The following is a 15517-nucleotide window of genomic DNA, read 5'->3' as shown; positions in this document are numbered from 1 at the left end:
TCCTGTACCTCATGTCCATTTCCAAAATGCCATGCAATTTTCTGAATGAAAAGTACTTGTATTGTGCTTTTTAACTATCTTCTCTTCTGGGGGAAAATTAGTATTCCGCTATAAGTGGCATCTTGTATTATATATTTGTATCATTGGTCTGTTTCTTTTAATTCAAAATGTCGGCAATATAATATCAAGGACGAAGCTGAAGAGCTGTAAATAAGTTATCCTAAATATCTTAATCTTGTAAGCTACCAAGAGTCACTTCAAAGCAAGATGGCCAGCAAATAAATAAATAATAAAATAAATAAATAAATAACCTTATTTTGTATAAAAACCTAGACCGTGGTAGACATTTTTGACTCATTCTATGATAATGCCCATCTATTTATAGCTGTAGACTTAAACATTTTTAAATAGCATTTCATGGAGCATTTTTTGAGATCATTGTTAATTGTATTTCTAGTTAAAATAAGTCAGAAAAAGGCACATATTGTCCGTGTTTAAAGTAAAAAGTCTTTTTTTGGAACTGGATTTTTCTCAATATGTAATACAAATATGACCATAATGGAGCCTGCCTATCAGCCATAAGTCATAATGGCCATAAAACGGTTCATCCACATGACTCGATTTTATAACCTTTTTTATGCTGGCCATTAAAAGAGTGCAATTGTTGTAAAGTAAATGCCATGATCATTAAGTCAACACTGTGGTTGTTAAGCACACTGATAATTTGTTACAGAAGTAAATGCCAGTTTCCAGCAAAACTGTTGTAGAACAAGGTCATATGACCATGAGACACTGCAAATAGCTGTAAATGTGGGTTGCCTGCCAAACATCCAACATGTGATCATGTGACCGTGAGACGAGAGTTGGAACTTCAGAAGTGGGTCATAAATACCTTGGGGGACTCCGTCATAACATCAAACTTCACTTAATGGTGTGATTTGTTTTTTGGCCATAGTAACTTGATTTACAACTGTTGTAATAAGTTATCAAATCAAATCTGGTCATGTGCTGCCTCGATTTATGCCTGCAACATGTTACAGCCAAAATTCCGGGCTCCATTCTGGTCATACATAAATGACTCATGTATGTTAGTCATTTAGCCTTCAACTCTTTTTATATCAATGTATAATTTATTTCTTTTTGACATTTATATGAAAGGATACTAAGATGATTTATTTGAATATTTAGGTGCCATGTATTTTTTTAAAAAACACATGATACTATTTACTTCAAAAAGTAATGTAGAAACAGTACAATGTGACCCAGAAAGTTTATTTGCTTGTATTGTCATATATATATATAGATATAGATATAGATATATAAAACATTTGAATAAGATATTTTTTTAGGCCTTCAGATGAACATGAAAATAAATTTTAGTAGAATGTCAAGATTGGCAGATAATATCTGCATGTATTTATACTGTTATAGCAAATTGTTGCTTGCTGTTATATCTTAAGTAGATGTAGAATGAACGAATGAATGAAACATTGAAAGAAGTCTGTTAATCCATAACTATTGATATCTGAGTTGAACTATTAAATTGACCACATTTGTCTATATAAAATAATGTTCCAAATAATATTCTCCTGGAGGTGTTGTTTGGAATTCCCCTTCCTACAATTCTGTTCTAAGAGACAACTAAGAACACACCTCCCTTCAGTTAGGAAGCAGATTGATGACTAATGTCTCTTAACTTGCCATCTTCTTGGAAATGACAAATATAATCAGTACCGTAAAACAAAAGGATATTTAAATTAAATAAGTCTTATTTTCAAAATAAGAAAGAAAGAACTTATCATCTTCTGTAAGGCCTTAAAGGCCTGGGGGGGGGTGTCACAATGTGGAGTTGAGTCAGTGCATTGGATAGTTCTGATGGATCTGTTTTTATAATGGTTGCTATTTTATGTGTTGTTTTAATTTTAATTTTTTTAATATATTTTTCTAACATTAGCTGCCAAAGTCATTAATTTGAGATGGACAGCTATATTTATTTATCTTATCTATCTATCTATCTATCTATTTATTTATTTATTTATTTATTTATTTATTTACTTATTTTGTATCCCACCTTTATTATTTTTGCAAATAACTTAGGGTGTCAAACATCCAACATACCTTCCTCCTATTTTTCCACAACACTGTGAAGTAGGTTGGGCTAAGAGAGTGACTGGCCCAAAGTCACCCAGTTGGTGTTCATAGCTAAGATGGGACTTGAACTTGTGGTCTCCCACTTGCCAACCTGATGCCTTCAGAACTAACCAAACTGGCTTTCTATATAAATAAATAAGAAACATATATCAGGACTTGTCCACAACATCTATTTTACATTTTATAGTATATTTGAAAAAGTGTTTTCTCATTCAAAATATTTATTAAACATCCTTAGTCTATCTCATAGGAGATCCTTTATGTAATATCCTGGTGGTGCAATGGTTATAATGCAGTATTGCAGACATACTCTGCCCACAACCTGGAGTTTGATCCTAATGGGATTCAAAGTTGACTTAGCCTTTCATCTTTCTGAGGTCGGTAAAATGAGGACACAGGTTGTTGGGGGCAATATGCAAATAATGTTGACATTGTAAACTACCCAGCGAGTACTGTAAAGCACTATGGGGCTTTGCCATCCTCTTTGAAGAAAGACTTCAAAATGTTCCAACACAAGAATGATTTTACCTCTGCCCCCTAGAGGAAATAGAAACAATTTCACAGGTCTTCTTGAAGTGTCTTTTTTTTTTTAAACAGGACATGGCACATGGTCACCCAAGATCAGAGAGAGAGATCTCTTGCTTTCTTTTTAGCTGACATCTCAGTAAATATTTGTAGAAGGGTTACCAGATTTCTTGTAATTGCTGTTGCTGCAAGACAAGTTAATTATATAGCAATCTTGTTAATTTGTTTCCTCCAAGGTGATTTGTATTCCTTTTGGCTTGCTTGCTTTTAATGTTCTATATTTATTTTCACTGCTTTAATACATGCAGTATTTTAGTTTTACCTTCTGTATTTTGTCCTCCGGCCATAAACTTAATTTCAAAACAATTCTAATTTTAATAATTATTTAATTATCCATTTATCTTAGCTTTTGCATTGGGCTGTAATATATTATAATTTGCTTGATATTTTGGTCTCCAAGGGCATATACGCTTCAAATAGTTTATATTATTACCTTTAAAAAAGATTTATTTTTAATCAATGCGACATATATACTTTTAACTATCCTTACCTCCACATCCAAAGACACAGGTAATTGAATTCCATTTCCTGAATTTCCTATTAAGAAAATGGTAATGCATGGAAAATAGTTTTATTAGTGCACCATGTCTGAAGATTTTCTTTCCTGATAGAAGGTTCTAGTCTAGGATGCAAAAAAAAATATGACATATATATGATATTCAGCACACCAGCTTCCCTTTTGAAACCCTTAGAGCAGACATGTCAAACTTGCAACATTACGTGACATCGTGCAACGTATCGAGATGGTTTTGCCATTGCTGGCAATGGAGTGGATGCGGCTTCCAGATGACGCGTCCAGCCCGCGGGCCTGCAGTTTGACACCCCTGCCTTAGAGCCTGTGGAGCTGATTTGGAAGGCATTCTTTGGAGTTTGGAGGCAAAATATGTGCCCTATAACTTGGAGAATATTGAGCATGTACTCTGCTTTACAGTCCTCTAATCAAAAGATTTCAATTATTTAATAAAATATTTACTAAGTTATATAATAATGAATAAAATAATAATCACTGTATTGTTTTGCCATATGTAAAGTCTTCTTTTCATAAATCATTCTAGGTCCAAACTGTCCAGTCAACTTTATCTGAAACTCCAGTGATGACCAGCCCTTCCCAACGCATCCAGATAATCTCCACAGATTCCACCGTATCATCACCACAGCGTATTCAGGTATAGATTTGTCTTCTAAATATAGTCTGTTTCATCTTTCTGCTTAATGTGTAGCATCAGATTTGTTCAATAGAGCATATTATTTTTTTTTCTTTTATGTAATAATTTCAGACCTAATATGTAATTTTATAGTTATTTAGAGATGGTGTACAAGGAACAGATTTACTGTGAGAAAAGCGATCTATTACTTGAGAGGTTTTATTTTATTATTGGAACTATGTTTTTGTAAGCATCTTGGGAGAGAGCCTTCTTTCCTATTTGTATGCACTGGTGAACAATACATGTTTGAAGACAATTTCTTGCTTCATTTTGAGTAATCATGTATGTATTCAAAATACCTGTTGGTAGAATCTTTCCATTTTTATGATAGCATTGTTTTTCTTTTTTGCCTAACCTGCATCCATAATTTAGTAACAAGAAACACAGCATCCTTGATACCTTAAAATAATGGCATATGATTCTTAAAGGTGAACTTAAAACTTGCAAAATTGATTTGTTTGTTTCTTTACTTATTTATTGTATTAAATTTATTCTCACAATCATGTTTTTATTTTTGTTATAGATTGTCACAGATCAACAAACAGGGCAGAAAATTCAAATAGTGACAGCAGTGGATTCATCAGTAAACCCAAAGCAACAATTTATACTTGCTAGTCCAGATGGTACTGGAACAGGAAAAGTAATATTAGCCTCACCTGAGACTTCTAATACCAAGCAACTTATTTTTACCACCACAGATAATATTGTGCCTGGCAGAATACAGGTAAACACCACAATTAAAGAATGATACGTATATTGGATATACAGACTTAAGAGCATGCAGAATAAGGGCTCATAGTTTAACTAATTAGCATAGTTCCATAGAATTTATATTCTAGTCTCCAATCATATTGCTGAAATACTATCAGCTCAACAAAAATCAGATGATATCAAAACATAGAGGCAAAACTAAAGCTGTGATTAAGATTGTATAGATCAACATTGTCATATCATGCAAACAAGGCAAGGGGCAGTGGTTTACATCATCTTGAGGCAATTAGTAGATGGCTCCCATGTGTACGAATCACTATAACTTTTCTTCACTTTATCATGCCAGCAGTTACCATGTACACTTTTAAACCTTTTCCTTGCTGTCTTGCTATACTGTTTTTTTTTAAATTTTCCATATTTCTTCACTTTCTGCATGTTTATTTTGCAGTTGCACAACTGTGGCGAAGCTGTGTTTTATGTTTAAAAATTTGCAGCATCCTTTAAATACAATATCGTATAGAAATTATAGTGACAAATTTTAAATGTTTCATTTTAGATTGTCACTGACTCTGCCTCTGTGGAACGTTTGTTGGCTAAAACTGATGTCCAGCGGCCACAAGTAGTAGAGTACTGTGTTGTCTGTGGAGACAAAGCATCAGGTAAGAGATGACAAGCTACTTGGTTGAAAAGACACATTTGCCTAAACACTCACACAGTACCAATCTTTCATTCAAAGGCAGGTTTGGTGAGGCTAAAAACAGAAGAAACTTTTTTGGTAGCAGTGGGGATTCTTCAAGAAAGTAAAAAAAAAAACCTGACTTAATGTCTGTATTGTAATAGTGATATTGTTAATTTTCCATAGACTTCCTGGCCCCCAAGTGCACATTATTCCTTTTAGTCACATATGCAGTGAGAATATCTCCCAGAGCACCTAGGAAATTTGCTGTGGTTCCCAGTAGAGAGGGGCAGCATTGTGGAAATTGTGTTGCCTAACAATGGAATTGTATGGGGTATTGAAGAAAGCAAAATGGTACAACTAAAGACACTAAATCTAATTTTTGAAATACTGGTTTGGCCTCAGAGCAAAAGAATAGAAGATAATGTCTGGGAAAATTTTAGACTGACTCAATCAAATGTTTGAATACTTTTGGTTCCGTGGAAAGTCCATTTGATTTTTAAAAAATGGACTTAAGTTCAGTGAAAGTAAGGTGAAGAGCACAAGGCTCACAGTGATTTTGGCTTGCTCAAAATAGGACAGAAGAAAGAATTACTAGACAATGAATACAATAAATGTTCTAAAGAACAAATAGAAGCTTTCCTTTCATTTTTGTCTTTTTGACTGACTTTTCAGTTGACTGCTTCATTTTAACAAAAACTAGGTAGGGGATTTTCAAATCAAGATGAGACCATGAGTGTAATGCTTCAGTGCAGTAATCTATTGGGTGCAGATTGCTTCAGAGGGACAATGCTGACTATCTAGATTTTGAATTAGTCAGTTTGTACATTTCAGTAATTTGCTTGATTGAAAGTTTTTGCAATTATTTTTATGCAATGCACAGGAATGTTTCTCCTGATTGAGTTAATGCAAAAGATACATAAATAGTGACTTTTTATTAAAACCAACTAGCCATCATATCATCAGAATAATTTTTCTTTCTTTTCCTTGAGTCATAGCTGTTCAGTTATTTTCCAGAACAAAAGATACTTGAGAATACTAGGGTAATACTAGTATACTACTATTTTTTAAAAAAATACTGAACATCTTGATAAAGCCGCATGACCATACTTAGTGAGCATTTTTTGAAGGAATAGGCAAAGAGCACTATTAAAGCCTCATAGTCAAGAATGAGAAATATTCAGGACTTTTTTTTTCCCCATCCCCTATAAACTGCCTAAGTAAGGTTTCTCAAACTTTGCTTTATCATAAGCCCTAAAATGATAAATCAATTTGTATGCTTTGCTGTTAAATCTGGACAAGAAATAAACAATACTTTGAATAATTAAATTGTAATCTGTATATCAAATGGTTCAATTATACAACATTGGAACTTTATAAAATACAATCTTTTCTTTAGAACAATAAAGCAATCATATTTAAAATTATTTATGTTATGGTTAGGATAAGCTTGTTTATTTGTACATAATTATTGAAATATGGACAAAACTATTTTTGAGATAGCCACTATTGTTGCATATTTATTTTGGGTGCATACTGCTATTTATAGCAGTAATTATAGGTAGTCCTTGACTTATATCCAAAATTGAGCCCAAAATTTCCATTTCTAAGTAAGACAGTTGTTAAGTACGTTTTGCCACATTTTACAACCTTTCTTGTCACTGCTGTTAAGTGAATCACTGCAGTTGTTAAGTTAGTAACACAATTGTTAAATGAATCTGGCTTCCTCATTGACTTTGCTTGTCAGAAGGCTGCAATAGGTGATCACATGACCCCAGCTGTCATAAATACTTGCCAGTCCAGATTTTGATACTCTGAGACCATAGGGATGTTGTAATAATTGTAAGCATGAAAAACTCTCATATCACTTTTTTCAGTGCCATTGCAACTTCAAACAGTCACTAAACGAATTGTTGTATATCGAGGGCTACCTGTATGCATAATCCTTACTTTGCTTCAGCTTTTCAAGGCGGAGTGGGAGCAAATTTTGCAAGAATCAGCTCTGCATGTACAAGCCCTCGCACTTGCGCACCCAAATCCGGAGCCTTATCAGAATGTGCTCCAAGCAAGAATAGGTTCTGACAAGATTCCAGTTCTATTTTCACAAGGCTCATAACATTAATATAGAAAACTAAGTTGCAGTACAAGAAGAATATATGTAGTGTAGAGTTAACTTTTGGTTTCTTATTGTCCTCTGAATTTGGTTGTTTTCCTGCCGATGTTTGATTACCAAGCTAGGTAACTACATGGGACAAACTATGTGGGACAAACATGTAGAAAATTGGCAGAAGCATCCACAAAGTCATGGTGAAAGATCCTTAATTTCTCAACAGATTCAATCACAATTTCAACTGGGAAACTGTTGATATTTGAGATCGTCAAATCCAAAGATACTAGGGATTCCTTGGGTACTTGACACATTAACAAATCACAACCATCAGCAGGCAGAAATAAATCCCATTTACAACTTATAACCAGTCATTTAGTGACTGTTTGAAGTTACAACAAGCCCCCCCCCAAAGGACTCCGTCCAAATGTCTGATGGCCTCCCCGCTGCTGTCACATGACCATATGTTGGGCGCTCGGCAATTGGCCTGCATTTATGGCCATTTGTAGAGTATTGCAAATGACTGCATTTTATATTTATTTATTTATTTATTTATTTATTTATTAATTTACACTTCACATTTATGAACCGCCCATCTCACTCAGAGAGGGACACTGGGTGGCATAAAATAAAACATTAAAATATAAAGCAGCATACGAAAATTACCAATGTTAAAGTTTTAAAATTAAAAATTGTAAACGTTTTTAAGGAGCCATGAAGAATTAAAGCTTGTAAAAATTAGTTGACGAAGATAAAAGGAGGTCTCTCGTGGCACCAACCAATCCCACGATTGTCTGCTCCTTTGCGCTCCCCACGTCAGGGCCAGAGCCAGGTTTCAACCCCTTTTTGGAAGGCCAGGAGAGTAGGATCCACTTTACCTCTGGGGGAAGAATATGCCAAAGGCTCTCTTCCTAGACCCTGCCAGTAGGAGTTCTTTAACTGACGGGATCTGCAACCTATTTTCCCTGCTTGGTCGGGTGGTACAGGCTACTGTGATGGGACGAAGCCAATTCCATAAGTAGCCTGGCTCTTATGTCATTTTTACTGAAAACTGGCACTTACTTCTGGTTTCCAGCAAAAACGACCCATAGCAACAATGGGTTCGCTTTATCACCGTGGTAGTTGCTTGATGTCTGCCTCAAAAAAGGTCATAAAAATAGTTCCAGTCACATAGTGACCCACTTTATGTCTACGATCGTAAGTTGAGGACTACCTGTTCCATTTAAAAGATATAATCGAAAATCAGGGAAGGAAACAAACAACTCCAAGCATAGCTACCCTAGCAACCACAGTCTCCAGAAAAGCAGGAAATAGCATTGGATAAGAAATCAAGAAAGAAAGAATGCCCTAATTAAGGAACCACCAAGGGGGGAAAAAAACACACCTCAGTCTAGACTGGCAGGGAGAGCATCTGTGTGTTTTGCTTTAAGTGACAGCATTAACATAAATCTGGCTGCTGGCTCTGTTAAATCTTTATAGTTTTTATAGCTTGGTTTTACAGTTCTTCACCATTCTGAGAGCTTTCATAGTGACAAACAGATAAGTTGTATAAGTGAATGAATATCGTATAGAGAGTCCTCAAGTTACGACCGTTCATTCAGTCACGGTTAAAAGTTATGCTGTCACTGAATGAAAGGACTTATAACCAGTCCTCAAAGTTCCACCGCTTGCAGTGTCCCCACAATCATGTTAACAAAATGTGGCTGTTTGGTAACCAGATCACACTTAAAACAGGTTGCAGTATCCCCCAGTCACTTGATCACCATTGCCAACCTTCCCTGCTAGCTTCCTACAAGCAAAGGTAAAAGAGAAGTCGGTGGGGAAAGTCACAAGTTGCTTGGGCAAGTCTGTTCCCTCCCCAACTTTTCTTGACTAACATGCACCATGATCTCCCTCCCCCTCACTTGCTCTCACCCACCAGCACCCTCCTTCCCTGGCCTTCCTGAGATCACACCAAGGCGTTCAGTCACCAGCACCTTTCTTCCCTGGCTTCCCTGCACTTCCACTGCATTATAGCACAAACCCAACTCATGTGCAGCTTGTGCTCAGCCTCCCCCTCCCTCTGCTACCTGTTTATTAACTCACAGGAGGCGGAATTATGTTACCTTATGTTTGAGTTATGATGACATCTGGGACTGCCTGAATTGCTGTTGCTAAGTGATAGGGTATTGTCACGTCACTCTTTACAGCTATATCACTTAGTGACTGCAATCCCAGTCCCAGATGCCATCGTAACTCAAGGACTATCTATAAGTGATCTCCAACTGGCTTACACACAAAATGTATCTTAGTTTAATTACTGCAATCTCATAAAACAATTCTACTATGATGTAGAACAGGGGTAGTCAACCTTGGCTCTTTTATGACTCGTGGACTTCAATTTCCAGAATTCCTGAGCCAAGGTTGACTACCCCTGATTGTAGAACCTCAAAAAAATCCAGGAAAGCCCTTTGATTTACAAGAATTCAATTTTATAGAAATTATAAAGTTAAAAGCAAATTGACAGAACCATTGAATAGTGGGTATTGCATAAGTAAAAATTGCTTTAAAATGTACTTTTTTTATTGTAATCATATTTTCTTAGTTTCTTAGATTTTCTCCCCCTTTTTAAAGGTCGTCATTATGGTGCTGTCAGTTGTGAAGGATGCAAAGGCTTTTTTAAAAGAAGTGTGAGGAAAAATCTGACATATAGTTGCCGTAGCAACCAAGATTGTATCATCAATAAACACCATCGGAATCGTTGCCAATTTTGTCGGCTCAAAAAATGCCTTGAGATGGGAATGAAAATGGAATGTGAGTCTACAGTCCATAAAATGTTTCTTTTGCATCAAAAAATAAAAGATGGAAGTTTGGTGATTTCACTGATTAAAACTTGTTTCTACTATTTGGTACACTGATTGCATACTCCCAGTCAAACTCTGTTTGATGCTAATCTTTGGCTGAGCTTTACATTTAAATCTTCAAAGTTCAGATGTTTGTATTGTAAATGAAACAGCAAAATGTTTCAATTGGTATATTGATTGATGGAAATGTGATGATATTCAAAACAGAAATGATTATTCAGGAGAGCTTATATCTTGAATATGGTAGTGTATTAAAACAAATTAATGGACAAGCTAAAAGAAACAATTCTGGCAGCAGAACTGGGGAATGTATCTGCAGTACAGGATAAAATAGAGAGTCTCTAGTGCAGCGGTTCTCAACCTATGGGTCGCGACCCCATTTGGGGTCGATCGACCATTTCACGGGGGTCGCCAAGCAAGGCTGTCCGCCATTTTTTTTGTCCGCCATTTTTTCCCCCTTTTCCGGCGGGTGCCTTACCTCCCTTGGGCTGGGCCAGCTGGTGGTCGGCCTGCTCCGTCTCTGCCGGCGCAGGGGGCAGAACCACGCATGCGCAGCGCTCCCGGGCAGGGAAAGTCCTTGACTTACGACCGGTTGGGTAGTCCTCGACTTATGAACGGCTTAGTCCTCGACTTACGACTGGTTTAGTCCTCGACTTACGACCGGTTGGGGGTCACGGCATTAAAAAGGTTGAGAACCACTGCTCTAGTGTTAAATAAATCACTAACATCTTGGTTGTTCAGATCAAGAGCAAAGACAGGATGTGCAATGCCTGACTGGTACCAAAAATATTCCAGTTGCTTTTGGAAAACCATGTCCTGGACAACTGAGAATCTCCATAGACATAAACCCAAATTTGAAGTTTCAGGAGTTCTTTCCATGGTGATGTAATTCCATTTCAGGCACTCAGTAACTGGGTCACACTTACAGTTGTTTGCAGTGCCCCATGGTCATGTGAATGTGTTTTACAATAGTTTTGCCGAAAACCAGCATTTATTTCTGGTTGTGTTTTTTTTGGCAAAACCATGCCCATAGCAAACCATTGGTTTGTTTGACAACTGCAGATTCATTTCATAACCACAGTGATTCACTTAACAACTGCCACAAAAAACATCATAAAATTGGGTGGGTCATGTAACTGATCATTTTCTGACCATCACAAGTTACAACAGGACTACTTGTACTTGTGTCAGTTTCAGTTTACTTTACTACAAATTTGGATTCTTTGGAAAAATGCTAAGAGTCACCAATATCAATGGCTGTGTCTGTATGTCCTTTGCATTTAACTATATTTCATAAACGTACATCTAGTTGATACACTGTTCAAGTTGGTTCACAATACTTCACTAGTTAACTATATTGTTATTAAAATTGATGCACAATTACAATTAATATCATTACTAATTGTTTCAGGGCTTTCCCCCCTGCATTTAAAATGTTGTATTTTGCTTTATTTTTCTGAGACCACAAATAACACGGAAAAAGATATACAATTATTTTTGTATGTAGAGTGATGCATATTTGAAACTTGTTGCTTAAATTGGCACAGCCTGTAAATTTCTACTTCTTTTTTTGTTGCTGTTTTTTATTTCTTTGTTCCTCTTTTCTTGGTTGTGTTTTTAAATATCTGTTAAAATAAAAAAAAAGTGCTAAAAAGCTTAGTGCCATTAGTATATTATAGAAAATATCCCCAGACAACTTTGTAATAATATTGTATAAAATGGCTGATAATTATTCACTTTATCCTATGTCTCAGAACAGCAGGATGAAATAGAGTCAGTACACCTTTGGTTAAAATGAATAGTATATGTGAGTTAATGCTTTTAAGAATCTATGTGTTGCATAGAGTTTTAAATCTGTGCATTTGATGTGTTGTGTTGTAGCTGTGCAGAGTGAAAGGAAGCCTTTTGATGTACAGCGTGAGAAACCAACCAATTGTGCTGCTTCGACAGAGAAAATATATATTAGAAAGGACTTAAGAAGTCCTCTGATTGCAACCCCAACATTTGTTGCAGATAAAGATGGGGCCAGGTAAGTAATGAATGTGTCTTTAAAGCCCCTTTAGAGTTAAATATTTAAGTTGTGAAAACATTTCAATATTATTTAGAAAGTTGCTAAATTAGACAGAAACTAGCTTTATTTCCTTATAATTGAAACATCATTTTTATTTTATTCATTAACATTGTCCAACATTAAAACATAGAATGACAAATATTAATAAGCAAAAGGAACAAAAAGCAAAATAGTATGAGATTTTGTTTCCATTCACTCTTTCCATGCTTTTTCAAATTATATTCTTGTGTGTACAGATATAGTATATCCTTGAGCATAAGACCATCCATAGATAAGCAAACTCTCAAAATTTTCTTATCTTATTCTCAAATGGATTTATCCACAATGGTATATGAGGTATATGTGTGCTTCAAGAGAAAAACTTACTGTATATACTGGTGGATAAGTCCATCCAAATCAAATATTTTGGATTTATTTTGGTTCCTAAAATTCTGGATTTATCTGCAAGCATATACAATGCAGTATCTAAAGTACAAATCTCTAGAGAAAGAGACCAGTGGGGTTTCTTGTTTGTTTGTTTGTTTGTTTGTTTGTTTTTTACTGTGAGAACCAAGTTAAGAATTGAATCTGGAATAATTACCTGGTGTAAAGACAGATTAGCCTGTGATTTATACTGATAGCCAAAACTGATCCAAAATGTTTAAATCAACAATTAATAATGATATGGAATTGGATGAATCTTTCCATTGATGATTTGTTTGTGTTTAAGGAGTGGTAATATAAAAGTTCCCTCTCATTTAAAAAATATCATTATGTCTTTGACATTCTGAGTCAGAGATGGAGACAAAAATTATGTATTTATACAATTTATGTATCTGTACATCTCATTGCTACAACTTTGGGTAGCTACAATGAATTAAAACCAAAGCCAGCAGAACGATTCAAAATAATGGGGGAGAAAGGTAGCAAAAAATTTATACCATGTGCCAGAAATCGAAAGAGATTATTTAATCTTGTGTTTAATAATAAACAACTAAGCAACATATCGACCTATCATCTGGGCTCATCTAATACTCCAGCCCACATTCATGGGAAAACAACTAGGTCTTAAGCATCTCATAGAAGGCCAAAAGGATTGGGGCTGCTTTAACAAGCCAAGAAGGGAGATGGATCTAAAGAGCAGATGACTGAGTTCACATCCTAAAGACCTATCCCTGTTTTGCTAGATTTGTTTTCCCAGTCCTTCTGCCATTTCAGTATAATTTCTGCAAAAGCAAAACCAGAAAGTATTTTGATCAATAATTTCAGAAATCACAAAATTACAAATCATAGTGGTACTGTTCTTGATGTAACAAAGGAATATTGTAGACTTTAATAACATAACGTTATGTTGTTTTCGTTATTTTTATCCTCTTCCTGAACAGATCAGCCAGTCTTCTTGATTCGGGGATGCTTGTAAATATTCAGCAGCCTTTAATACGGGATGATGGTACAGTGCTACTTGCTACAGATCCCAAGGTAGCCTTCCTTAGATTTAATTGCACTACTCATGTTTTCCTGCTTTTCCTAGTTGCTGTCTTATTATATATGAAGAATGTATATATTAATAGATAATGTTATATTTGATATTTGACTAATGGCAATTGGGACCAGAATTTCCACTGCTAAGAAATGTGGAAATAAAGCATGACCACATTGCCTAGCAAAGGCAATCTCTGCTGTCCTGGATGTTGGTAACCAAATCTCATGGCCATTAGGTGAGACAACTTCCTGTCAGCTTCCCACAACCAATTCAGTAGGGAAGCTGGCAGGACATTACAAGTCCCAGATAGCTATTTAGTAGCCCAGTGGCAGACAGCGAGGAGCGTAGCGAGATTTGGAGGGTGTATGAGGGTGCGAGGAAGGTGTGACAAGGCGTGGGAAGAATACATAGGAATATGCAAGGCTGCAAGGGGAGATTGCAAATGGGTGCAATGCAGGCTTGGGGAGGATGTACACGTGGCTGACAGAACACAAGTGCAGAGAAACTGGAAGATTTACACCAGTTAATTGCAGCCTTTCCTGTCGGCTTCCCCCCTGACTTTCTGGGTAAGTCCGCAGGGAAAATTGCCAACGATGATATGATAGTGGAGTGCTGCAACTGGTCATTAGTGTGATCTGATTGCCAAACACCAAGTTTGCAATCACGTGAGTGCAGGGGTGCTGGGATGGTTGGAATTTTGAGGACTCGTCATAACCATTATTTGTTCACCACCATCATAAGTTCAAACCGTTCACTGAACAAATGATCATAAGTTGAGCACTACTCATTCAGACTATAGTAATGAAAAATAGACCTGGCTTCATCAATCCCCTGATGTGTATTATATTTGACTGATATTATTTATGTTACCTAAAGTTTTCATTGTAATTTTGACTTCATTTTAATTACTTTTGTACCTGTATTAGGAAACAGGCACAGATTATATTTAAAGAAACTCAATCATTTAATGCAAAATGTTCCTTTTTTTTTTTGTTTTTTGTTAGGCTGAGACAAGCCAAGGTGCTTTGGGAACACTAGCAAATGTTGTAACATCAATTGCCAGCCTTAACGAATCTCTTAATAATGGAGATACTTCAGAAATTCCACAAGAAGACCAATCTGCAAGTGAGATTACTCGGTGTGTGCTTCATATTAGAAATTTTTCTAATTGGTCTCCCTGACTATTAAAACTAATTTTTCATTGATGAAACTACAGTACTATTAATAATGGGTATTGCTTTGTTTTTGAAATTCATTGTGTCGTTCATTCTCATTTTAGACTTATGAATCAACCTAACTAATATTTCTTAACACAGTTGAATGTTGAAGAGTAGTTAAGAAAAACAGTACAAAAACAACATGTTGGTTATACTGCATGTTGTGTAAAGGTTTTTATAATTGGGAAAAAAATTAATTTGCCATGTGGAATTACAATTTAACTTTTTAAATCATTGGCAGCCAACTTTGGTATCCTTGTGTAAAATGTCTCTGAATTTATGATACACACAAGTGTACTTATAGTACTGCAGTGCCAAAGAATGCATTCCATTTCATTTATTCCCATCTAACGTCAGTAAAGTACTTTTATATGCCTGGAAACCCTGGCAATTTTCCTAGAGCTGCAAATAACTTCCTGTTTGGGGGTTGATGATGTTATTGATTGATGGACAAGATTTCAGTGGTTTTATGTCTCGTTGATAAATGTA

At 35.8% G+C, this 15517-nt stretch overlaps 1 protein-coding gene across 1 annotated transcript in view; it reads left to right on the top strand.

Moving 5' to 3' along the window:
* The first annotated feature begins 3797 nt into the window (after positions 1–3797).
* Positions 3798–15517, top strand: part of NR2C2 (nuclear receptor subfamily 2 group C member 2) — a 13226-nt gene continuing 1506 nt past the window's right edge. Inside the window, exons 1-7 of the mRNA XM_015824095.1 lie at positions 3798–3902; positions 4465–4665; positions 5209–5311; positions 10049–10228; positions 12160–12307; positions 13714–13807; positions 14816–14949. Of these exons, the coding sequence (XP_015679581.1) occupies positions 3831–3902; positions 4465–4665; positions 5209–5311; positions 10049–10228; positions 12160–12307; positions 13714–13807; positions 14816–14949 (932 nt within the window). The 5' untranslated portion in view covers positions 3798–3830. The remainder of the gene's footprint in view (positions 3903–4464; positions 4666–5208; positions 5312–10048; positions 10229–12159; positions 12308–13713; positions 13808–14815; positions 14950–15517) is intronic.

Source organism: Protobothrops mucrosquamatus, unplaced genomic scaffold (genome assembly GCF_001527695.2).
Source record: "Protobothrops mucrosquamatus isolate PMUCROS unplaced genomic scaffold, P.Mucros_1.0 scaffold2115, whole genome shotgun sequence".
Classification (NCBI taxonomy): Eukaryota; Metazoa; Chordata; class Lepidosauria; order Squamata; family Viperidae; genus Protobothrops; species Protobothrops mucrosquamatus.
This window is presented reverse-complemented; position numbering and strand designations above follow the sequence as displayed.